The sequence below is a fragment of the Onychomys torridus genome, chromosome 8 (genome assembly GCF_903995425.1).
Source record: "Onychomys torridus chromosome 8, mOncTor1.1, whole genome shotgun sequence".
NCBI classification, from domain to species: Eukaryota; Metazoa; Chordata; class Mammalia; order Rodentia; family Cricetidae; genus Onychomys; species Onychomys torridus.
Genome location: NC_050450.1, coordinates 50,581,253 through 50,608,006, shown reverse-complemented (window position 1 = coordinate 50,608,006; position 26,754 = coordinate 50,581,253). Strand labels below are relative to the sequence as shown.

Sequence of the window (26,754 nt, the reverse complement as noted above, 5' to 3'; positions counted from 1 at the left end):
TTCTATAAAGTGCTTGCTGTACAAGCTTGAGGATATGAATTTAGTTCCCCAATACTCATATAAAAAGCTGAGTGTGTTGGCATTTGCCTGTAATCTGACCACTGGGGAATTAGAGACAGGAGGATCCCTGTGTCTTGCATACCTGCCAGCCTAGCCAAATTAGTGAGGCCTGGGTTCAGTGAGACACTGTGTCTCCCCTGCCACAAAAAAGTATGATAAGCAACTGAGGAGGACACAGGGTATGAGCTTCTGCTCTCTACATGCACCACACACTAAAAAGAAAAGTAAGGCAGGTGTGATGTGTTGAAAGAAATGGTCCCTAAGTGAGTGGCACTCTGGGGAGGTGTGGCTTTGTTGGAGTAGATGTGGCCTTGTTGGAGGAAGTATGTCACTGTGGGAGTGGGCTTTGAGGTGTCCTATGCTCAAGCTATCCCAGTAAGACAGACCACTTCCTATTGCCTGCAAGATGTAGGTCTCTCAGCCACTTCTCCATCACCATGTTTGCCTGCACGCTCCCATGTCCTACCATGACAGTAGTGGACTGAACCTCTGAGCTGTAAGCGAGCTACCCCAATTAAATGTTTTCTTTATAAGAGTTACTTTTGTTGTGGTGTCTCTTCACAGCAATAGAAACCCTAACTAAGACAGCAGGGAAACTAAAAAATAATTTTAATTCCATCATGAAATACACATACAAAAGTAATCTTAAACTCATACATCTGTACAAGAGTAGATAGTTGAGAGTCACATATAAAGTATACTGTGTGGTAAATGTCACATGCTGGTAAAAATATAGGCAGTTAATATTTAATTAGTTGGGCTTAGAATGGGTGCAGTTTGTTGATTGGCCAGAATAATCATCTATAATGAAGTTGGAAGACAGTAAGGGGAAAAAGTAATGTTTCTCCTCGTGCCATGCCTAGAGGAAGACTGTAGCTCAGAATAGGAAAGTATGCCCTTTGTTTGTGGAGGTGGAAATGATAAGTTTTGTGTTACATCTTCAGATTTTTGTTTTTCAAGACAGAGTTTCTTTGTATAACAGCCCTGGCTGTCCTGGAACTCACTTTGTAGAACAGGCTGGCTGGCCTTGAACTAAAAAATCTGCCTGCTTCTGCCTTCCAAGTGCTGGATTAAAGGCGTGCGCCACCATGCCTGGCATATCTTATGATTTTTAAGGAATACCCTTCAGAACTATAAAACACTAGTGACCTTTATGGCCAGTTTGTGATCTCAATGATAAAGAGATTGGAACTGATAGACAATGGCAATTTCTTAATGTCTAAATTTTAGTATTAGTTCATTTTAAAATAAAATGGATTCGGTGATACTTACTTTTTAAAGATGTATGTATGTATGTATGTATGTATGTATGTATGTATGTGTGTATGTATGTATACAGTGCTCTGCCTGCATGTATGCCTGCAGGCCAGCAGAGGGCACCAGATCTCATTACAGATGGTTGTGAGCCACCATGTGGTTACTGGAAATTGAATTCAGGACCTGTGGAAGAGCAGCCAGTGCTCTTAACCTCTGAGCCATCTTTCCAGCCCCATTGATACTTATTGATTACATTTTAAAATAAACTGTTGTACAAGCTAAACAGTTGTAAGTTAGTGCATGTTGTGGGTGTGAAGACTGAAAGATTTGATAGAGAACTTAATTTGTGTTTAATTATATATGTGTCTTCATTAGATATTGAAATAAACCTTTCTTAATGCCCATCATCATACTTGAAAACTCATTTTAGATCTTTTCTGTTTTTCTGTTTCATTTCCTTTTGGTTTCTTATTCATTCCACAAAGCAAAGAATAGCCAAACTTGATGTCTCACTCAGTATGAGTCTTGGCTTCATACAGTGAAAAGTTTTTACATGCATGAAGAATGCTTTTAACTCACTCTTAGTAATTGTCAAGCCATGTTTTCTTTCAGATGCTTTCTTAGTAAACCCTACTACTAGTTATTTTTTGTAGTTGTTCTTGTGGGACTCCGAGAGGGAAGTGGAGGAAAGCTCTTCTGGGTGTTACTGCCAGCTCTGTGGTTCTGGTTTCTCATCATGCTATGTTTTCTAAGACTTTCACTGTGATCTTCTCAAGTGAGTAACCTCATCTGTCTTGATGCCACAGGCAAGAAGGCATGAAATGACAGAAGTACATCTTTTGTTTGTTCCTTGTGAAGTGGCAGTCTGTTTACTATGGGAATTATTCTCAGTGTCATTGAAGTAATCGGACCCATTATCACATATGAGAAGACTTGTTTTATTTACAGAGTTGGTGAGAAAAAGCAAACTGCCTAAAAGGAAACTGTTAATCAAGCTTCATGAGGGAAAAGCTGCTTTGGTTCATATTTGAACCCAGACTTGTTTTCTCTCTAAACAAACTATTTTCCTGAACTCTGTTTTTTTTTTTTTTTTTAATAGTCTGCGTTGCTTTATGTCTGTTCAGTTATGTGTTCCCAAAATATTTGTAGATGCTTCAATTTCAGAATAAAAATACAGAAAAGAATGGTTGTTAGTATGTAGTGGAGAAGATTGTGGACATGGTTTATATTTTGGCTGGATGATTTGCTGCAGTACATGGCACAGAGGAGAGAAAATGTTGTTAGGTATTACTCTTGTGCCAGCATCCTCCTGGTACTCCTGCTATTTCCTGGAGCTGGGTGTTTCCTTCCCTTAGCCACACCATGAATGTCAGTGAGTTTCTAAAGAGCACATACCCTGTTTTCTATGTTATCCTAGACACCTGCTTCCCTTCTTTCCTTTTGCCATTTGCCTAAGTTGAATTTTACGCATGGTTGCTGTATCTCATTCTTACAGTCTTTCCCCTCCCCACTTTCTAACCCATCCTTCATACCTGTGTTCTAGTACACAATTCTCCAAACAAAATCCTATTTCTTACTTTTTTACAAAGTAGCCCAAACTTTACACATGCATTTGGATGTGCCAGGCTGAGGGTAACTGTGGAAACAGTTATCTCCTTCCATGTGTTCTTGGGAGCAAACTCAGGTCTTCAGGCTTGTTCAGCAAATGCTTTTACCCACTGAGCCACTTCTCTGGCCCTATGTGAGCCTTATCAAAAAACTCCCTCCTTGGTAGTATCCTACCAAATGAGGCTCTCAGTGTTGTATTAAGTGTTTTTTAGTACCTTTACTCCCAGGTTGTTTGTCTAGTGTTTGTCTTTTTTATATGTGGAGTACACTTTAATATCCATAAGCCTTTCAAACCATTCTTTATACTGGAATTGGTTGTTGTCCCTCTCCCCCCCCCCCCTTTTTTTTTAGTGTCTTGTAAGTGCCTGGCACATAGAATACATTCAGTATATATTTGAAGAATTAATTACTTACATATGTAGACTTAGACTAATAATTATATGAAAATGTGAGATGTGTGTGTGTGTGTGTGTGTGTTAGTGCATTTGAGACACATGGAGAGGACAGAGAATAACTTGATGGAGTCAGTACTCTCTTTGCCCATGTGGGTTCCAGGGATGGGATTCAGATTGTCAGGCTTGATGGCAAGCACCTTAACTAACCACAGCTGTCTTGCTGGCCCAGTTAATTTGTTCTTAGCAAGGAAGATCTGTTGTACAAACTCTAAGTGGTCTTATAGTACAAACTCGGAGCCAGATATCAGGGTGAAAGCTGAAAGAATAGAGAGGCAGAGCAAGCCACAGGCACCACTTCTTACCTCACCAGGTTCTCAACCTGAAAGAGCCAGGTTCATGTCTCCTCCCATCTTATATTCCTTTTTCTGCCCAGCCACATCACTTTCTGTCTCAACCTTCCTAGTGCTGGGATTAAAGGTGTGTGTCACCACTGCCTGATTTCTATGTTTAATCTTACTGGCTTGTTCTGTCCTCTGATCTTCAGGCAATTTTTATTTGTTCAAGGTATCACCACAAGATCCTGTTATGGGATACTTTGGTTTTGATTATTTTACTTTTGAAAATGGCATGTTAAATATGTTATTAAAATTTTATTTTACTGCAAATAATGATTGGAGTAAAACTAGCTATTTCTTTATTCTTCACTTATTACTTAGTTCCTTGGAACTAGAAAAAGCTCATTATATGCTTCTTTTGATACTTTATGCTTTTAGATATTTATTAACAGCAACATGTGAATTAAATATTTGAAATACTTGGGTATATTTCTAATTTAAATTTATTCCTTCTCTCTGTATTCCCAATATTTTATTAACTTCCTAATTGTTTATATATTGCTCTCACTATAATCATTAGGTTTTGACTAGAATTTTGATTAAATTTAGTGAGAGAACCTTATGTAAATTAAAATTAGAGAATGCCAACACCATGACTCAGTGGTAGAACACTTGTCTAGCTTACATGATACTCTAGCATCAATCCCCAGTATAAGGGGAAATTAGAGAGTGTTTCAGTGTAAGTAAACGTAAATTTAATTGCAGATTAGTCTTAAATAAGTGTTTTCAAATAGGCAATTATTTTTCTTTGGGGTAATATAATTTTTAATTATCAATATAATAATGTTTTTCTCCTTAGAAAAAAGCAGAAGAAGCTCATAAAATTTTTGAAGGTCTTGGCCCAAAAGTTGAACTGGTAAGAAATTCCTGTTTTCATTTCTAATATTATTGTTGTTAAGTTTCTTTTTTAATAATTTTTCTTGGGATGAAATGGGCTATCCATTTACTATTAGATAAAAATTATAAAGCTGGGCAGAAAGTGTTATACTCTTAAGATAATTGTGAGTAAACTTGATTACCTTTGCATAAGTATTATTCTGAGCATGTTTGCCTGAACAGCCATTTCATCCCTTAGGTAGGAGGAGGAAGATGTAGCTAAAGGAAATAGAAGAGAACTTCCAGAATGTACTATTAGGATAAAGATAGTGTGTAATTTCCCTTTGCCTCTGAGATTGAAAGTGTGATGAGGCTTATTTGTTATAGATACAGTGGGTTTGCAAACTTCCTTTTGGAGTAGGAGATGGGGTTACAGGGAAACCTGACACCTGCAGGTTTTGGCTGGATGCTGTGGTATGATCCCATTTAGATAGTCTCACAATAAAATGATTTTGTTTGTTAATGTAAGTATATACACAACATTCTGCACATAAATGTCATTTATTTTATAGCCACTCTATAACCAGCCATCAGACACCAAGGTGTACCATGAGAACATCAAGACGTAAGTACTTACCATCTTTGGAGTTCAGTAAAGAACATTTATTCTATAAAGAGATCATTATAACAGTGTAGGTGTGTTTTAGATTTGTGTAATTTGCTGTTGTTTACTATATGTTATCTTCCTCTGGCTTTTTGGGGGTTGGGGTAACAGATTTGAGTTTCCGAGGCCAAAAAATAAAATAAATTATTGCATAAAACTAGCTGGTTTTATAATCTGCTAGTAAAAAAAAAAAGGTGGATACTTAACATTGAAATGGCTTACCTTGAGGCTTGAATTCTTTGCCTCCTGTTTTGTGTTTTTTTCAGTGGAGTACCTGCAAGGCGCATGATGAAGTAAGATAATGAAGCTTTTTCATTTAAGACTAGTGATGACACCGTCCCCCACCAAGCCACATCTGCCATTGCAAAGTAGAAGTGCCACGGATCATTTTATCATTATTCAAAACCCTATTCTAGGGAAATCCCTTCCATGACTCTTGCTAATGACGGTATTTGTAGACCCTTCTGCCATTTAATGTCCTGGTGCCTTGGAAGGCTCAGTCCCCTCATGTGGGTGAGGAGGCTGTTCCAGAATGTAGTTTGCTTTGCCTTGCTCATCCTACTACCAGGCCTTTATGGATGCAGATCTTGGAATAAGAAAAGTGAAAAGTAAACTTAATTTCTTGATCTGATTGAAGTAAGAGAAGCTAGATAGGTTTTTTTTTAAATTGTTGTTAATTATCATACTTTTAGAGCATTTTAGGTGAATTACTATTAATTGGTGACAGAAATGTGATATTTCTATTTATATGCATTTAAAAGTGTATCCAGAGCATTATAATTATTTACTATTACAGTTACTAATGAGCACATTATTATTTATATTTTTTTCTTCTAATTTCTGAGAGTGTGTACAATAATTTACTTTGCAGAACTGGTGGCAAATATATTTGCATGGTAGTGTGCATGACAACTATTAAAATTTGCATAATTTTAACTTCTGTTAAGTAAATGGTTCATAATAAAGTCATCTATTGAAGAATTTTTCTGTGAGATATTGCCATGGTCTTGAGAACCTTTAGGAGATTAGGCTAAACTCATACATTTTGATTTAGAACTACTTAGCTGTGTAAATGTTTTTAAAAGGAGGATAACAGATAAAATGTAGTTGGCTACATTTAGTGATCCCCCCGCCCCCCAAAGCTCAGTTTGTGTTTTGTCTTTTCTCCTTCAATGTAAGCTGGAAAGCAGCCGTACTGTTGTTGATTGATTTTATGTTATCTACACTGCCTATTTTAGATTGTGCTGAGAGGGATTATTGACTAGCTGACTTCACTTAAATTCTTAGTAGACATTTCAAGTTTTATTTACTGATTGACATTTATTTTTGAGTAGCATATAATTGCAGTCAGAGTAAATTGATAACTTTTAATGGTCCACTGTATGTTACTTTGAAGTATGCATATTTGCTCAAATCATTCAGTAGCTATTCTTTTATCATCAACATTTGCTTTATATGAAATAGCAAATGTGACATTTAATAATTCTTTTCGTCTGTTGACTGCTTTGTCATACACCAAGCTACTTATTGTCTTCGATTATTTGAGTGGAGCCAGTGTCATTGTTAGTCCTGAGTGACACATAATCCCGAAGTTTATTTCTACTTTCATTGGCTTTGTATTTATGTCTGAATAATCAGCTTGGAATTATTTCTGTAAGTTGGTGGGGTTTAAATATTTATATATTTGAATCTGCATGACATTGTTTTAAAAGGTCACAGTGCTTCCACGTTGAAAAGTGACACTGTTACATTAAGACACATGACACATTTTCCTGTCTTGTCAGATTGCCCTTTGTTGCTCCATAGAGTGTTGTGTCAGATCTGTGGGAGAGAGATCTTCTGTCTTGAGCAGAAGTCACATCTTTCTAAATGTTTTGGTGTGCATCCTCCTTCTAGGAGGGAAGTACCTTCAAAAGGTTTCTCTTCCCTTTTATTTCTCTTTCTCAAAGTATATACGAAGATGCTTGTATCATCAGAATTCTTAAGAATTAGTTACTCCTTTATTATAATTTGAAAATAATATGTCTTAAAATTAGATGCATGAATTAAAAATTAACTGTATTATCTTGTTATAGAATGGCAGGAATTTTAGACCTTATTGCAAAAATTATGCAGTTTTATTTTGCAGGGTGAAAAAACTTAAGATTAACTCTGATTGTACCATAAGTTCTTAAGTGGTTTGCCTATCTCCAATATCTGCAGAAAGTGAACATGGCTTAAGTTGTGCTTTTTCTTAATGTTCTGCAACCATATTTTTCTCTTCTAGAAACCAGGTGATGAGGAAAAAACTCATTTTATTTTTTAAAAGAAGAAATCATGCAAGAAAACAAAGGGTGAGGTCCTATCCTTGTTAACTGAAATTTGTACAGCTTTCCCATTCATGTCATTTAGGCATTCACTTTCCCATTAATAATTGAGCCCTGATTATACAAGAACAAATGCTGATTTAGAAAGTAACTGTATGTGTAGTTAAATATGAGTCTAATCCTAGTAACATTGTAATACCACATTTAACATCATTATCAAATTAATTTCATTAGTCATTTATGCAATATTTTTATTCAGCAAAATGGTGAGTAGTCAAAAAAATAAAAAAGGCTAAGTAGGATGATCTGTTTTCAGTCTGTTAGGACTTAAACAAGTGTTGGTAAGTTATGGTCATACCGATGAGACATCACTCTCTGTCCTTAGGAAAAACTATCTGGTCAGTGTCTAAAAATTGAAATAGTTTTTCATTTAGTTATACACTTTGCTGTCTAAAAGTTTTATGGTTATAATCATAAAAATTAAGTTTCAGAGAATATCCTTACTTTTGTAATATGTTCATGCTAATTTTACAGATACATTTAAATTCAGATTTTTAGTAAAATGAAGTTCTTTGAACGTGTTTTAGAAATGAACTTTACCTCATACTGAATGACCTGACAGTTAACCAGTTGTCAAGCTCAAGAGACAGCAGCTTTTATTGGTGTAAAACTTCTATAGTTCATATTTCCAGGGTTATCTTCTAGATGCTATCTTAAATAATGGGTGTGGAGTATTTTTCTTCCCCCCAACATAGAAATATTAAGTGAGAAACTAGCTTTTTTGTTCAGTCATTTTATTGTAATTCTGGTAGTTGCTAAATTAGTCCTCTGGTGATGTAATCACTGGAGAATAAACCTTCTCGTGCTTTGGAATAATTGTAATTTATGTGTTTGATTAAGTGTTTATCAGTTGTAGATGATGTTGTATGTATTATTCCAGAAAAATAAGCAAGATAGCCATATTATTTGGCTTTTAGGGAGCAGATATGTGAGCAGGCAGGTTCATGATTGTGATCGTAATGTGATCTCATACATAAAGCTGACTTCAAGAGTGTAAAATGGGATGCCTAAAGCAGATGTGAATCAGGGAGGGCCACTAAAAGGAAAGCCAGTACTGTGTAAACTTATACAAGCAGAGGGAACCGATCAAGTGTAATAGCTAATGTGACAGGCTCAGCACTGACTGAGTTTAGAGTGGGTGAGCAGGAAGGGCATGGGTGATAAGGATGCTGGGATTCAGTGATACACTGCTCTGGAGGTCACCTCCAAGACTTTGTATGAGATTCAGAGGATACTTTTTTTTTAAAGTTTTTAAACTGATGTTTAAACAAAGTTCAGTTTTCAATTTTAAGAATATACTTCTGGGGTTGTATAGTGCTTGCTTAACATGAATGAAGCCCTTGGATTGGATCCCTGGCACCAAATAAACTGTTTGGTATCACATGCCTGTGATTCCCACTGGAGAGGTTGAAGCAGGGAGATGAGAAGTTCAAGTCGTGCTCCGTTACCTATCAGGTTTGAGGACAGCTTGAGATATGGGAAACCCTGTATCAAACAACCACCAAAGAATTTGCATCTGGCTGCAACATGGGAATGCATGGGAAGATCTGAACACTTACCTAACATGGACCAGTTCCTGGCTTCCATCTACTCTGTTTTGGAAAGTAACTGAAATTATGTGGGCCACATTTACTAGATGATAGCTTTTGGGTGATGACAGTGTTGCCTTGAATTAAAGTGATGGGAGGAGAGAGAGAAAATGTGAAGTGCACAAAAGGCACATAAGTGTTGGAAGAAGTGATGAGGGAATGGTGTGAGAAGAAATACTCTCCTATCCAGTCACTGTTAGGTGACTAACGTTAGCAGTGGTCCAAAGTCCTTCTCACTTTCCTCTTTATGGAGTCACGTAGTCAATAGTTCTGTGTCCATAATGGAGGGTTCTTCTGCCTTGTACCTGTAGAAAATGGAATCATGCCGGGCAGTGGTGGCGCACGCCTTTAATCCCAGCACTCGGGAGGCAGAGGCAGGCGGATCTTTGTGAGTGGAGGCGAGGCTACCGAGTGAGTTCCAGGAAAGGTGCAAAGCTATACAGAGATACCCTTGTCTCAAACCACCACCCCCCCAAAAAAAGAAAATGGAATCATAATTCAAGATTAACCAAGAATACTAATTCTTGATTTCATGTTTTTTAACCAGATTTCTTTTTATGATGGTAAATAGCTAATTCTAGCCTTCTCCATTCTTGCAAAAAATATTTATATTAGGTAACAAAAAGAAAAAAAAGTGAAAATCCAGAACCTCTAATAATAGAGAAACTGTTATATGTGCATGTTTTCTCTGACAGTTTGGATAGATACCAACACAATGTTAAATACTTACCTTTAAGATTGATTAGAGCAGGGAGCTGGAGAGATGGCTCAGCAGTTAAGAGCACTGACTGCTCTTCCAGAGGACCCCGGTTCAATTCCCAGCACCCACATGGCAGCTAACTACTGTCTATAACTCCAGTTCCAGGGGACCCAACACCTGTGGTAAAACACCAATGCACATAAAATAAAAATAAATAAATTTTAAAAAAGATTAATTAGAGCAGTGGTTCTCAACCTGTGGGTCACGACTCCTCAGGGTGTTGAACCACCCTTCCACAGGGATTGCCTAAGACCATGGGAAAACACAGATATTTACATTACAGTTCTTAACATTAGCAAAATTACAGTTATGAAGTAGCAGTTAGATTAATTTTATGGTTGGGGGTCACCACAACATGAAGAATTATATTAAAGGATCACAGCATTAGGAAGGTTGAGAACCTCTGGATTAGATGATGAACTATGTAAATGTTTTTAATTTTCCTTTCTTTTTGACAGTGAAGGCATGTTTTCAGGAAAATAAAAATAAATGGTCAGCCACTACCAGTGGTTGTCAATGAGTTTGTTAATTTGTATAGTGTTAATGGTTAGTAAAAATTCCAGGGAAAGTGCACCCTATGTGTTCATCTAAAGAAGTTGTTCCATTTCTCCTGTCAGACCAGGAACAAATAGTCATTCTTAGCTGAGTCATATAAGCCAAATGTACCTCTTTTTCAACTTAAGAAATGGAATGTATTTTAAAGGCTTACCAAATCATAGAGTTCAGTTTAATTGTTATTAATTTACTACGGGTGTTTAATAGGAACAAAAAATCTGCCAGCGTTATGATCAGCTCATGGAAGCATGGGAGAAAAAAGTGGACAGAATAGAAAACAATCCCCGGAGGAAAGCAAAAGAAAGCAAAACCAGGGAGTACTATGAGAAGCAGTTTCCAGAAATTCGAAAACAAAGAGAGCAGCAAGAACGGTTTCAACGGTATGTAGTTTGATGTTTAGTAATGGTAATTTTTTTCCCTTCAGATCATAGTTTTTGGATTTTTGAGACAGGGTTTCTCTGTGTAGTCCTGGCTGTCCTGGAACTTACTCTGTAGATAGACCAGGCTGGCCTCGAACTCACACATCTGTCTGTATCTGCCTTCCAAGTGCTGGGATTAAAGTTATGTACTGGGGGTTGGGGATTTAGCTCAGTGGTCGAGCCCTTGCTAGGCAAGCGCAAGGCCCTGGGTTCGATCCTCAGCTCCACATTAAAAAAAAAAAAGTTATGTACCACTACTGCCTGGCAAGAATTTTTAATGTTGAACTTAAATTTTTAAAATTACACTTATGCTGGGTGGCGGCGGCTATGCACGCCTTTAATCCCAGCACTTGGGAGGCAGAGCCAGGCAGATCTCTCTGAGTTCGAGGCTAGCCTGGTCTACAGAGCGAGATCCAGGACAGGCACCAAAACTACACAGAGAAACCCTGACTTGGAAAAACAAAAACAAACAACAGCAACAACAACATAACCAAAAATACCAAAAAAAAATTTACACATATTATTCATTCATGGGGTGTGGGAAGCTCACATGCCATTGTGATTCTGATGTGGATGTCAGAGGACGAACTGTGGGAGTATGTTCTCTGCCTCCACCAGGTGGGATTGGCCTCAGGTTGTCAGATCTAGTGGCAAACCTATGAACTCTTTTGCTAGCTCTTTTGCTGTAGAATTTAAAACTTCCTTATCAACCAGTGAAGATTATTTTTTAGTGAATTGAATATTATTTTTTATATCTATATTTAATCTTCACGTGAAATCTAAGTGAATATTTTGAAATTTTCTTTAATTCTATTTTTTTAAAAAAATTATTTTATTTTTTGCATTTGAGTGTTTTTATCTGGGTGCATGTCTATGCCCCACGTGCATGACTGTTGCATATGGAGGCCATAATTGGGTCCCTTGGAACTGGAGTTACAGACAGCTGGGAGCTGCCGTGTGGGTGCTGGGAATTGAACTTCAGTCCTCCGGAAGAACAGTCAGTGCTCTTAACTGCTGAGCTATCTGCAGCTCAAATCTTCAATTCTTAAAAGTACTAATTTCTTTCAAAATGAAAGTTAATAAGAATGAACCCAAATATTTCTTAGTAATCATAAACATAATGAAACAGCATGAAATTGATTGATTATTAATCAAAAAATTGTGTGGGGCTAAAGAGATAGCTATGTGGTTAAGAGTCCTTGCTACTCTAGAAGAGGATTGACCTCAGGTTGTAAGATCTAGTGGCAAACCTATGAACTATTTTGCCATCTCTTTTGCCGTAGAATTAAAAAAAATAAACAAAAAAACCTAGGTTTGGTTACATGGGATCTGACGCCCTCTTCTGGCCTCTATTGTTACCTGTCATGTCTGTTGTACACAGACACATAAAATAAAATAAAAAATAAGATTTTTAAAAAAAGTTTTTGAAGACAGAGTTTTTCTGTATATCCCTTACTGTCCTGGAACTATCTCTGCAGACCAGGCTGGCCTCAAACTCAGAAATCCATCTGCCTCTGTCTCCTCAGTGCTAGGATTAAAGGCATGCAACACTACTGCCTGGCTTAAGATTTTTTTTTTTTTTTTTTTTTTAAGAAACAAATTTTGGGAGGTTTAGTAGAAAATTTTTTACATTGTTATTATTATTTAAATGGAATTTTTTATGTAGCCTTGGCTGGCCAGAAACTTTCTATGGAGATCTGACCTCTGTCTTCGATCTTCCAGAGATCCATCTGTCTGTATCTACCAAGTGCTGGGATTAAAGATGTTTGCCACCATGCACCATACTCTTTTGTTTTACTTTTAGAGAATAGGCATAAAACACCAACATTAATTCCCACAAAAGGTACAAATAGGTATCTTGCAAATATCTTAAGCTTGACTTTCTTTTTCATTGTTTTTCCTTATAGTTTAGAAATGTTCAATTTATTTTTCCAAGCTTGCTCTCCTATTCTTTAGAATGTTGACAAAAGATGGACATGACATTGTAGGTGGAGCAATTGCTCCCAAATTACTATCCAGAGACCTATTATTAAGTATAAATCCTCACTTGGCCAATAGCTCAGGCTTGTTACTGGCTAACTGTTATATTTTTAAATTAACCCGTATTTCTTATCTACCCTCTGCCACATGGTGATACCTTCTTTTTCTTTTCTTTTTTTTTTTTTTTTGGTTTTTTGAGACAGGATTTCTCTGTGTAGCTATACGCCTTTCCTGGAACTCACTCTGTAGCCCAGGCTGGCTTCGAACTCACAGAGATCCGCTTGGCTCTGCCTCCCGAGTGCTGGGATTAAAGGAGTGCGCCACCACCGCCCGGCTGATACCTTCTTTTAACGTGGCATGTTCATCTTATTTTTCTCTGCTTCTCCTCTAGACTCCCTTTTCCCAGCATTCTCTTTGCCTGAAAACCCTATCTAGCCATTGGCAATTAGCTTTTTGTTAACAATTAGAGCAGTACATGTTTACAGTGTATAAAGACTGTTCCACAGCATGACATCAATAATTTATTTTTTAATACAAGTTCCCCATTACTAATAAGCTATTTTAACTTGGTTATATAACCTATTTTTTTCTTGTGGTACTAATGATCAACCCAGGTCCTGATGCACAGAGGGCAAACACTTTACCATTTGAGTTGTGTCCCCAGTCCAACATGTAACTTAAATCTCAGTATTAACATTTAAATTGTTGCTAATTTGGTAGTGACTCATGCATACCATTTGAAAGTATTCATTGACTCTCGGGTTGCTTTTTTGACTTCCTATTAATTAAAAAATCCCACTTTGGTGTTCCATATGCATCTGCACACATTTGTAGGCACACCTGCATTTTAGACATGTACCCACACACATGCACACACACAAAAGTGCCATTTTGTGTTCTATCTCATAGTCATTTTTTTTTCTTTTTTGTTTTTTTTCCCCTGAGACAGGGTTTCTATGTGTAGCTTTGCGCCTTTCCTGGAACTCACTTTGGAGACCAGGCTGGCCTCGAACTCACAAAGATCTGCCTGGCTCTGCCTCCCGAGTGCTTAAGGCATGCGCCACCACCGCCTGGCCTCATAGTCGTTTTGATATTGCACTAATGAGCTTAAGAAGGTATGCTTACATGCACAAGACCTGTACATGATCAACACAGCATCAAATCAGCATTCCAACAGATGGTAGTAATTTGGACTCTGGGTTACACAAAAAACTAAGCAAAAAAACCCAATAGAGGATGTAAATGAGGAGGATCAAGGAACTGTAGGTGGATGCTATCAAGATAAGTTGTGTATGTGTAAAACTGTCAAAGGATAAATACAATGTATTTTATTTTAAAAGTCTCAGTTTGAAGCCTGACGGTGGTGGTGCACGTCTTTAATCCCAGCACTCGGGAGGCAGAGGAAGGCGGATCTCTGTGAGTTTGAGGCCAGCCTGGGCTACAGAGTGAGTTCCAGGAAAACTACACAGAGAAACCCTGTCTCGAAAAACCAAACAAAAAAAAGTCTCAGTTTGAACTAGGCAGTGGTGATGTGTGCCTTAAATTCCAGCACTTGAGAAACAGAGGCAGGCAGATCTCTGTGAGTTTGAGACTAGCCAGCCTAGTTTACATAGCTCCAATATTAATGATAATTTGTTATGTTTTCATAAAAAGCCTTTAAATATATTTATATTTCTTTTTCAAATTTAGAGTTGGTCAGAGGGGAGCTGGTCTTTCAGCTACCATTGCTAGGAGTGAGCATGAGATTTCTGAAATTATTGATGGTCTTTCTGAGCAGGAGGTAAGAAAATTGATTGCTTCAGGTTAATTCTTTAGTTATTTAAGCATTTCAGTCCTGTAGCCCAGGGGGTAAAGGTTTATCAATATGTAAATGAGAATATATTAGATAATAGTGCTTGAATTATTTCAGAGACTGAGGCCAACCACTATAGAGCTTTAAGCAATGTGATTAAATTTTTTTCCAAAGATTGTTTTGTCATCAAGTTTTCTGGGAAGAGTTAAGGAAATAGTTCTGAGGGGCTTGGTGGTGGTGCGCCTTTAATCCCAGCATTTGGGAGGCAGAGGCAGGCAGATCTCTGAGTTCAAAGCCAGCCTGGTCTACAGAGTGAGTTCCAGACAGCCAGGGCTGTTACACAGAGATACTTTTTTGCCAGTGGTTTCTTTCTCACTTCTGATCATTCCTGAGGAGAAATCTGAAGTGGAATGTTACCTTTGGGGATGATTGTAATATTCAGCCACAGAAATATGTCCCACACTTCGCAAGGCCAGATATTTCCATGCATTGTTACAAAGTTATTTTTGGAAGATATTTTCTGAAATCTTAAGTACATAATGCATATAATCTTGCATGCTGTCAGTGCAGGTGATATACTCAGGAGATTTAAAACACAACCATTATTCTATATTGGTTTTAAAATCACTGGAAAATGCACGGTTGATAATCTGAAATTTGTAGCTATAATTTCTATAATGATTAAGTCCGCATTAAATTTCTATGCTTGTTTTTCTGTGAATTTCATTAGGGTACATCTGAGAGCATTCCAAGGAAGCTTATCAGTTGAAGTGGTGTCAGTTGATTTTACCCTGTGGAACTAGACATTTAGCAAGGTCTTGACCACTTGGGGATCATTTTAGGAAAAAAAAAAAGACCCTTCAATTTAGATAAATACTATAGCTTTATAGCCAAGTTTCTTTTCAATGCAAGATTGTATGTGTAAATATCTTAAGTTATACTTTGGAAAAAGTTGTACATATGCAATAGATTAAACTAGCTTAAATTAAAATGATAAGAATCTTTAATTTTAATGGCCACATAAAATTAGCAAGAAGTACCTAATGCTATGTGAGTTAAATAATTTAAGATCAATGACTTTAAGGTATTCATAACATTTGTTTCTTTTTTCTGTCTCTGAAATCCTGCTAACATTGTTTTTATATATATATATAATGATGATGAAAGGCTGGGGAGATGGCTCAGAAGATAAAGCCCTTGCTTTGCAAGTGTGAGGACCAAAGTCTCTGTAAATGTCAGGTTGAGTGTAGTGGCCTGCCCATAGTTCCAGTGCTTAAAAGGGTGACTGGCAAGACTGACCTGCTTAGGCAAGCCGGACGTTCACTTGAGAGACTGTACCTCAATGAATATGGTAGTGAGCAATGGGGAAAACTCCCAAAGATGCTCTCTGGCCTCCATGTGCATGGACACCTTATCTGAATACTACTTTTTAAATGATACTATTGTTTTGTATCTTCTAGATAAAAGTATTACATTATTTTCCAAATATCAATTTCATTAAGAATTCCTCAGAATAGAAAAGGATAAGCTGGGTGTGGTAGCTCATCCTTGTACCTCATCTCAGTATTGAGGTGCTGTGGCAGGAGGATTGCTGCAGATTTGAGGCCAGCCTGAGCTATAGAATCTTGGCCTGGACTCTTGAATGGAACTCTGTTTAAAAAAGAAAAAACAAACAAACAATATACCAAACAAAACCAACTCAAAGGTAGTAGTTTTCTTTTAAGTGAATTCTCTGTCTGTAAGTTATATAATTTGGTGTAAATGTGTTAGAAACTATCATATAACATACTGTGATATATTCCGGCATTATTGTCATTAAATTACAGACCTGTTTTTTAGCTGTTAAAGTCTATAGCCCTTTAAAATTTTTAGTTTAAATATCCTAACTAAGTTGCATTTATTTCTTGCAGAATAATGAGAAACAAATGCGGCAGCTTTCTGTGATTCCACCTATGATGTTTGATGCAGAGCAAAGAAGGGTCAAGTTCATCAATATGAATGGGCTTATGGAGGATCCTATGAAAGTTTATAAAGATAGACAGTTTATGAATGTTTGGACTGACCATGAAAAGGAGATCTTTAAGGACAAGTAATATAACTGTTAAATTATTCTGTAATAGAAGTTCATATACATTAGTAAAAGTGTTTTTCATTTACTTGAGAGTGAACTATTTCCACAAAACTTTCGTCCTAATTTGGCATTGGAATAGATACTGTACGAAATAGAGAAATTTATCTTATTATAAGCTTGTAGGTGGAACAGTGGTTAACAGATAAGAAATGGGGTTTTGAGCCTTAATCCCAGCACTGGGGAGGCAGAGAAAGGCATACCTCTGTGAGTTCGAGGCCAGTCTGATCTATATACAGAATGAGTTCCAGGACAGCCAGGGCTACACAGAGAAACCCTGTCTCAGCAAAAAAAGAAAACAAAACAAAACAACAACAACAACAACAACAAAAAACAACAAAAAAGAAATGACAGGGTGTTGTGGTATACGCCTTTAATCCTCCAAACTCCAGAGGCAGAGGCAGGTGAATCTCTTGACTTCGAGGCCAGCCTGATGTACATAGTGAGTTCCAGGACAGCCAGGGTTGCATAATGAAACCCTGTATCAAAAAACAATAAACAAAAAACAAAAACTAAATTTAAAACTTCGATTTAAAAACTCTGCCATTTAAACATTTTCTAATGATTCTATAGCTGTTAATCCAGTGGGCAGTGAGGAATCACTTTGAATTAGGCTGGATATAATTCTTCCAATTTTTTCTTATTTTGTAAAACATTTGTATGCACTTACATTCTTAATGTTTCAATGTTTATTTTGGATAATTTCATGAATGCATATAATTTATTTTGATCATATTCTCCCCATCATTCTCTTGTTCTCTTCTTTCTAGCAAATCCACTTTCTACTTTCATGTTCATTAAAAAAAAAAGTGACCCATTGAGCTGTCCACGGGGTTGGTTATTTACTAAAGCATTATTAACTACCTAACGGAGGAAAATAGCTCCCCTTCCTTATCAGCCATTAAATGCCAGTGGCACCTCAACTGGGATTAGGGTCTCAAGAGCCCCTGTCCCTTCCATGCTGGAATGTGGAAGGGACTCTATATGGCACAGGTCTTGTGCAGCTAACTTTGGCTTTGAGTTTATGAGTGCAGTGATAATGCCATATCCAGAGGACAGCATTTCATAGCACTGCTTCCCATCTTCTGCCTCTTCAATTTTTTTCTGCCTTCTTTTCTGTTATGTTTCCTGAGCTTCTGGGGGAATCCATGATGTTATAGACATCCTCGTTACAGCTGAGTGATGTATTCTCAGTACTGTTTTCATTTTTAAACTCAGGTTTATCCAGCATCCCAAAAACTTTGGACTAATTGCATCCTACTTGGAAAGGAAGGTAAGAAAAAACATAGACTGAGATGTTTTTAGGCTTGTGATGTTGCTTTGGATTTTTTGTTTGTTTGCTTTGTTTTTCGAGACAGGGTTTCTCTGTGTAGCTTTGGAGGCTGTCCTACAACTCACTTTGTAGACCAGGCTGGCCTTGAACTCACAGAGATCCTCCGAGTGCTGAGATTAAAGGCATTCCCACCACCGCCTGGCTTGGATTTTTTTTGTATTCTAACAAGCAGCAGTAGTTAATTAGAATTGATTTTACAAAGGATTATAATAGATGAAAAGATTCTGGTAGTTGTATTGTAATACTATAAAATATGTATAAAATGATAATTATAATTACGTTATAATCCCAAGCACAAGGACTGGAAATTGTTTAGTGGATAAGAGTGCCTACTGCACTTGCAGCAACCTTTTTGATTTCTAGCACCTACATAAGATGGCTCACAGGATGACCTAACACCTGGCTTACACATATCTACACATTTGTACACACGCATAATTACAAATAAATGTTGCTGGCTGTGGTGGTGCCTGCATTTAATCCTAGCACTGGCATGAGAGAAGTCCAACCTTGTCTACATAGTGTGTTCTAGCCAGCCAGAGCTACATAGTTGAGACCCTATCTCAAAGCAAACAAACAAAAGTCTTAAAATTTTTTTTTCAGTGAATGGAATCCTTAGTGGAGAACAAAAACAGTTTTCATCATTTATTAAAAATGATGTGACCTTTTATTTTCCAAATAATTCATTAATTATGGTAATTTTTGAAAGTCATTAGTTCTCTGGTTAAAATATCATGCCTGATTTCTCTTTGCTTTTTTGTTTTTGTTTTTTGTGGTCAAGTAGCTTTAGTGTTTTAGATTAAAACATCAGAAGAGACACTTTGAATATTTACATGTGTAGGAGAAGGAGACTGTATTACCAGTTAATAAGAACACATTGGGTGGTTCTGATGGAGCTTCAGGACTTTAGCACAGTTTGGATCAAGGCAACTGTAGATGTCTAGTATGATAGCTCCCTTGTGTGTCTAGCCTAGATATACTTAAACTTAAGGCCATGTGTTTTTGTTTTTAATTTATGATTCAATGACACTAGAAAATTTTCTTGAAAATATTTATATTTGAACATGAAATGAAATATAAAAAAATTAAATAAAATATTTTTATAGAAATGAAAGCAAACATTAAATAAAACCTTTTTTTTTTTGTTACAGAGCGTGCCTGATTGTGTTTTATATTACTATTTAACTAAGAAAAATGAGAATTATAAAGCCCTAGTGAGAAGAAATTATGGAAAACGGAGAGGCAGAAATCAGGTATGTTAATTTTACTAAATAAATGTTTCAAAATGGATGGAAATATGCAGATAAAAGCATATTCAGACAAGTGTTATTTGCAATCCACCATTTAAATATGCCTGGGCTGGAGGGAAAGCCTGGGGCGAGAGTGCAGGCTGTTGTTGCAGAGTCTCAGTCTCAGCACCCCGTATGTCTGCTCACAGCACACCTCGAGTCCCCTCAGGGAGGCCAGATGTCTTCCTCTTGTCTCCATGGGCATCTGTGCTTTAATACACATGTACGTGTGTGTGTGTGTGTGTGTGTGTGTGTGTGTGTGTGTGTGTGTGTGTAAAATAAAAGGCCAACTCAGAATTTTATTTTATGTGAAAGCAGTTAATGCTCTTGTAGTGGACCCAGTTTGGCTCCTAGCACCCCATGTCAGATGGCTCACAACTGCCTGTACACTAACTCCAGGATACCTGATGTCTATACTCTTCTGTTATCCTTGGGTGTATGTGCGTACACACAGACAAACACACACACACACACACACACACACACACACACACACACACACAAATCCCAGCACCCTGAATGCAGGTGGATCTCTGTGAGTTCGAGGCCAGCATGGTCTACAGAGTTCCAGGACAGCCAGGGCTACACAGAGAAACCCTGTCTCGAAAACAAACAAGAAAGTAAGAAGAAAGAATTTGTTTCATTAGGATATGCTGTATATCTATTCATTCTTACCTGTTAAGTATGTCACCATGAAGATACATGCAGATAGATTTTTTTTTTTTTAAGCTGAGGACCGAACCCAGGGCCTTGCACTTGATAGGCAAGCACTCTACCACTGAGCTAAATCCCCAACCCGCAGATAGAATTTTTAATGTTTCCTATTTGTGATCCGTGCTGCCAGGCAAGTCATTGTTAAATAACACATTCTTCATTTTCAAATACTTGGTTTCTTTGGTTTCAAATACTTGGGATTTGTGATTTTCCTCTGTGTTGACACATTTCTGTCTCTGTCTTTACACCAGCATATTTTTATTTCTCAAAAGTATTCATAAACATATCATTTAGTAATTTTGATGTTGGAAAGATTTCTGTCTAAATTATTAAGTAGTCAATAGGAAGAACGTTTAGAGGGGCTAAAATTGGAGTATAATGCCAAGAGCTTTATACCTCTGCATGTTCTGATGACTTAGTTTTTGCATTTGTGGACAACAGTGATAGTTCCCTGTTAGTGTCAATATGGAAACTGCGTATGTTGGCAAAATCCTCAGTGTACAATGTAAAGTACATAGGATGTGCTCAATAAATAGTAGCTGCTGGCGTCTTAATTCCATCACCATTGCCTGTTTTTCTTGATTGACAGCTTTTACTCTCTAGAAAGTTCGAAATTTAGTTACTTTAAAGGCATTAGTTACTAATATATTTTGACAAAATAGGCATAAGAAATTTTATTGCTTGAGTACGTGTAAAAGAAAGCACGCCTGGTAATGAAATTAACTGTGTTCTCTCTGCCCCTTTTACATGGTCAGATAATTCAGTCATTTTCTTTCTAGATGACTCAGAGTATCTAAGTGGCGAGTCACTAATTTTTCTGTTTCATTAACTTGAGGATTTTGTTTTGTTTTTCCAGAGAGGGTCTCTCTATGTAGCCCTGGCTGTCCTAGAACTCACTCTGTAGAGCAGGCTTGCTGCAAACTCAAGAGATCCACCTGTCTTTGCCTTCAGTGCTGGGATTAACTTGAGAATTGTTCATGAATACAAAATTGAATGTGTGTACAGGTGTTAGGAATACAGTTATATACAGCAGTGAGGAGTCTCTGTATGGGCTGTTTCGTGATGCTGCTCTGAGGGTTTCCCAGGCAGTGATTACATTGAGTATAGATACCTTTCACATTTTTGATTTGAATTTTCATTTGGTTTTATATTGTGCTCTTTCATTTATAGTGAATATCTTATTTCATGCTAAAAGGAACCTGCCTAGCTGAATGAAACTTTGTTTTGTTGACTCAAGTGTCAGTTTTAAAGGAAAGAGAAACCCAGACAAGAACTGCTTGCATCTGTTGAAGGCACTTTTAGGAAAGTTTCCCTTTGAATGGGCCTATTCTGCTGCAGCCAGCCTGCCAGGACTATTGAGGTTAGAACCTATCACCTACATACTGGACCACGCTGGTGGTTTCCTACACGTTTGCCTAAAACAACAATAACTCCAGCTGGTTCTTGTTCTCGGTCTTTATCCAGTTGCTCAGAAGTAAGTTTAGGTTTCTGGTGCTTTGCTACCTTACCAGCATGCTGCAATAACCTAGAAAAGTGTCGTGGACAGATTCTAATGCAACAGGCTGTCATTTCCACACTGGTGCAGAGCTGGGGTGTGCTGCTCCTCCCATTGGCTGGTTTAGTGCAGTGGTGCAGTCGCTCACCACTCCCTTAGACTAGAGAACTGAAGTCAGATCTTGCCTAGATTTCAGGCAGCAGGGAATGTGTGGGATTTGAAAACACTGAGGTATATGGAAAATAAGATTATTTGTATTATTGTATTCTAGGGAAATTTAATTGGTATGACCCATCACATATTTGAATTATGAACCATTTTATTGGTTATACAGCTAACATACTAGACAAAAAAGAGACTTTGTTAGCATGCCATTTTGCTGCTTCAGAGTAACAGTTTGTGTAGAGGTTGGGTAATTAGCATTTGAGAAAGGTCTTGTGCTCACCTCCTGTTAGAAATAGGAAGTCAGAGCTGAGTAAAGCATTCCCACATATAAAATAGATCATCTTGTAGTTGTAAAATATACATTTGCTCACACCCTTAATCCCAGCACTTTAGAGGCAGAGGCAGGTAGATCTCTGAGTGTTTGAGGCCAGTGTGGTCTCCAGAGTAAGTTCCATGACAGCCAGGGCTACACAGAGAAACTCTGTCTCAAACAAACAAACAAACAAACAAACAAACAAAAAATAAACACCATATAGAAATTCCCCTGAATTTTTTTTTTAAGCAAATATCCAGAAGCAAGTGAAACTTGGAAATTAACTAGGTTGAGAAATTCAGCAGATCATATACAAGTGAGGAATTATAGCATTAGATTGATACAGTAAGTAGTAGATGCAGTTTTTGGTAGATTATGAAAAAATTGATAGCATAATGGGTCATAGGCCATGATCAAGACCAGCAGGTGAGCAGCAGTGACTGGGATTCAAGGGGCATGGGCTGCAGATGAAGAGAAAGCCTTCTGATTTTAGTGTCTGTAGGTTTAGGTAGCACCTACAGATAATGAGGGCATTTGTGCTTTTTGCCTTTGGGAAGTTTAATGGGTATGGCTGATAAATATTTGATTAGTAGGACAGAGTGACTGAAGGACTGTGTTAGAAAAGGTGCATTTTTACACCAGAACAGTAGTAATACTAAGGCACTAAGAAATGAGTTACAGAATCACCTAGACCCTTTAGGGAGGGATCAGAAATTTCATCTGTAGTTTCAGAAGTGAGAAAAGCTCATCATAGGTAGATTGTGTAATATTGAAAAGGAAATACATTTTATTTATCTGTCCTCTGTCCAGTCTTTAAAGTTAATCTACAGAGTCATGGGTATCATCATTGAATCTCTCCTCCATTCGTCACTGCTCTTCCACCTGCTGTCCCTTTGTGTTCCTTCTGTACCTGTCTATGTGGTCCCCTTGTGCTTTCATGGCCCATGTTCTCCAATGCTTTCTCACCCTTCTCCCCTCCCTCCCTTGGGATCTCCTCTTTGTCTCTCATGGTCCTGGTTTCATGGTATGCTGACACACATTGACCTTCAAATCTGAGTTTCACATGAGAGAAAACGTTTTTTATATTGTCTGTCTGAGTCTGCCTTATTTTGCTTAACAGTGATTTCCATTTCTATTTTGTGTAAGTGCCATGATTTCAACTTTTTTAAAGGCTGAATAAAATTTAAATATAATAAAATTGTGTATTGTATCACATTCTATTTAACCATTTATTTGTTGATGAGCATTTAGAGTGGTTCTTGGCTATAGTGTAGCAATTAACATGGGTTTGTAAGGCTCCCTCTGACTATCCTTAAGAGTCTGTTTTGTCTCTTTACTTTTCTTAAAATGTTAGTGTGTCTCTAAAGGTTTCTGATAGAATCTTTAGAGTCTTTAGTGGTTCTCTTTTTTGTTTCTCCATATTGCTGGTGGAAACTCCGTAGTGATTTCTAGAGGGGCTGCATCAGTTATATCCCTTGCCTATTCCTGTGTTTTCCACTAGCAGTTTTAGTGTTTCATGTCTTAAGATCTTTCATTCATTTCAAATTAACTTTTTTTTGGCATATGAGAGAGAGATAGAAATAATTTCATTCTTGTACATTTGGATATTCAGTCTCCAAGCACCATTTACTAAAATGGCTATCTTTTTCCAATGTGTGCTTTGACTCCTTTGTGAAGAGCTAAATGGTTGCAGTTGTATGAGTTCGGGTTCTCTGTTTTAGTCCACATGTAGGTTTTTGTTACTATGGCTGTGTAATATAACTTGAGATGAAATTTTGATACTTCTGGAATTCTTTGTTTCTGCTTAGGATTGCTTTGGCCATTCAGGGCTTTTTGTGTTTCCATATGATCTGTAAGATTGTCTATTTTCCTTCTATAATGTCATTGAAAGCCAAGCAGTGGTGTGACACATCTGGTGAATCCCAGCACTTGGGAGGCAAAGGCAGGTGGATCTCTGTGAGTTCAAGGCCAGCCTGGTTTATAAAGTGAGTTTCAGGACCCCCAGGGCTACACAGAGAAACCCTGTCTCACAAAAGAAAACAAAAAAGAATGTCATTGATCTTTTGATGAGAATTGTCAGATCTTTCAGTACATTGCCATTTTAGTCATTCATTTGTCCAATCTGTGAACATGGGAGGCCTTTCTTCTAATGTTTTCTTTATTTTGTTCTTCAGTATGTTAACACTTTAATTGTGGAGTTGTCTTCATTTTCTTGGCTAGGTTTATTCTTAGTACCCTCCCCCATACTGTAAATGGGATCCCACCTCCCAATAATATTGTTCCAAGTGAATATTGTAATTTGGTATACAGTTTGAGAAATGATTTCTTTTACTTTCGTATCTCACAAGTGATGGTTCATTCTAACAGCAAATTGCCCGTCCCTCACAAGAAGAAAAAGTAGAAGAAAAAGAAGAGGATAAAGGAGAAAAAACAGAGAAAAAGGAAGAAGAAAAGAAGGATGATGAAGAAAAAGATGAGAAGGAAGACTCAAAGTGAGTTGAGAGTTAGATATGTGTTATGGTTATTTTGAAATTGCATATTTACAGGTGTGAAATATGTGGTAAGAAGTCACAGAAACACATCCTTTGAGTAACAATTTCTTGGCATGATTAAGGAATGGAATATTTTAGTAAATAGAATGCTTGACTTAATGGCCTTATTTGCCAGGCATGTTATTTTATTCATGCATGCCCATATGCACACATAGACACTTTTTAAAAAAAATGTTATTAGTTTGTTTAGAGACAGAGTTTCTCTATTTATCCCTGACCATCCTAGAACTCTCTTTGTAGACCAGGCTGGCCTCAAACCCAGAGATTCGCCTGCCTCTGTCTCCCTAGTGCTGGGATTAAAGGCGTGCACCACCATCTGGCCTTTTTATTGTTATTTTTTTTGTAAAGACAGGGTCTTGATGTGTAGCCCTGGCTGTCTGGAACTTACTGTTCAGACCAGGCTGGCTTGTGTCAGTCCTCCTGCCTCTGTGTTGTCAGTGCTAGGATTATAGGACTGCAATCATGGCTGGTTCAGATACTGCTGTTCTAAGCTAGAGGCTACAGTACTTTATAGTTATCACCAAGGTTTGTTGAGAATAATTTAGTCTTTGATTTGGAAAATCTTTTTCAGCCTCTAGATAATGTAAAAATGCTGAGAGTTGGTTTGTTTCGTTTTCTTTTTTCTTTCTTTCCTTTTTTTTAAAAATTTTTAGAGCTTTATTGAGAGAGAAAGAAGGAGGGAGGAAGAGAGGGGAAGACAGAGAGGGAGAAAAGGAGAGAGAGAGAGAGAGAGAGACAGAGAGACAGAGAGACCGTGTGGAGGGAAGAGGACAGAAGGAGAGAGTGTGGAAAGGGGAACAGTTCGTTTTCTTTTCAGGACAGGGTTTCTCTCTGTAGCTTTGGAGCCTGTTCTGGAACTCACCCTGTAGACCAGGCTGGCCTCGAATTCACAGAGACCTGTCTACTTCTGCCTCCCAAGTGCTGGGATTAAAGGCGTGCGCCACCACTGCCCAGACACTTTTGTGGGATGTTTAAGAGCCAAACTCTACCATGTGTATAGACTGTGGCTTCTTTTACTTAACACAAGTAGAAGAATGTATTTTTGAGATTCATCTTGGCCCTTTGATATTTCAGTAGTTTGTGCCTTTAAAAATATTTATTGTACTATTTTTATAGACCTCTCAAAAATACTTACATTTATCCTGTTTCTTGTTTTTTCCTGTTTGTCATTTAACACCACATAAGTCCCTTGCATGATTTTAGAAGAAATCAGGGGTTGGAGAGATGGCTCAGCAATTAAAAAAACTGACTGCTCTTCTCGAGAACTTGAATTTTATTCTCAGCACCTACATGATAGCTCACAATATTCTGTAACTTCAGCCCTAGGGGATCTGATGACTTCTTTGGTTCTTTGCCAATGCCATAGTGCATAGTGCATAGACATAATTCATGCAGGTGAATATTTACTCACATAAGTAAATAAAAATAAAAATTAAGAGTCAGGTATTTATGCTTTTCTACCTTAAGATACCTACCTATTCAGAAAGAAAAATAAGTTTTTTTAAGGTCTAGGTTTAACATTTTCATACCATATAGTCAGTGGCTCTTCTCATAAAGAAATGTATCTTTTTAAAAAGTATATTTTTGTTTGTTTCACTTTTTTGTTACAACCTTTAAAACCTCCTTTAAGGTGATTCTACTTTTTTCTTAAAAATTCTAAGTTACTTAACATTTATGCATAGGTAACAGTAGAGAGGACAAGAAAAAAAATACACAGGACATGTCCTATTCTCAGATAGTTTATCAGTAAGAAGGGAACACTAGGCAAGATACAAGCAGGACTGAAAACACAAGCTTGAAAGTGCAGAGTGAGCAGAACAAGCTGCGGACAGGCAGACGCTAGTAAGTAGGAGGATGAGTGGCTCCTAGTTAAGGTGCCAGAAGGTTGGCGTAAAGAGCTGTGCCCTGAGAAGTAGGCAGGGATTTCTTTAGATTGAGGGAGAGGAGTAGAAGGTAGATTGTCTTTGGATTTATTCGGTAGAGCCTTAGTGAAAGCTGAAATGTTAGATTTCATTCAGGAGATGGGTGAGCTTATTTGGGAATAGGTTGGGAACAGAATGGGATGGGTAATTTGGTTTTTATTATCTACTTATTATTGTGTGGTTTGTT

At 37.4% G+C, this 26,754-nt stretch overlaps 1 protein-coding gene across 23 annotated transcripts in view; it reads left to right on the top strand.

Annotated features, from left to right (window-relative positions):
• Ncor1 (nuclear receptor corepressor 1) overlaps window positions 1-26,754 on the top strand; it is a 154,348-nt gene that overhangs the window by 52,636 nt on the left and 74,958 nt on the right. For all 23 annotated transcript variants that reach the window (XM_036196488.1, XM_036196485.1, XM_036196487.1 and 20 more), the window contains 10 exons: window positions 4,515-4,571; window positions 5,104-5,156; window positions 5,462-5,488; window positions 7,462-7,528; window positions 10,673-10,845; window positions 14,554-14,644; window positions 16,567-16,745; window positions 18,003-18,057; window positions 19,269-19,370; window positions 24,461-24,585. In XM_036196488.1, the coding sequence (XP_036052381.1) occupies window positions 4,515-4,571; window positions 5,104-5,156; window positions 5,462-5,488; window positions 7,462-7,528; window positions 10,673-10,845; window positions 14,554-14,644; window positions 16,567-16,745; window positions 18,003-18,057; window positions 19,269-19,370; window positions 24,461-24,585 (929 nt within the window). The remainder of the gene's footprint in view (window positions 1-4,514; window positions 4,572-5,103; window positions 5,157-5,461; window positions 5,489-7,461; window positions 7,529-10,672; window positions 10,846-14,553; window positions 14,645-16,566; window positions 16,746-18,002; window positions 18,058-19,268; window positions 19,371-24,460; window positions 24,586-26,754) is intronic.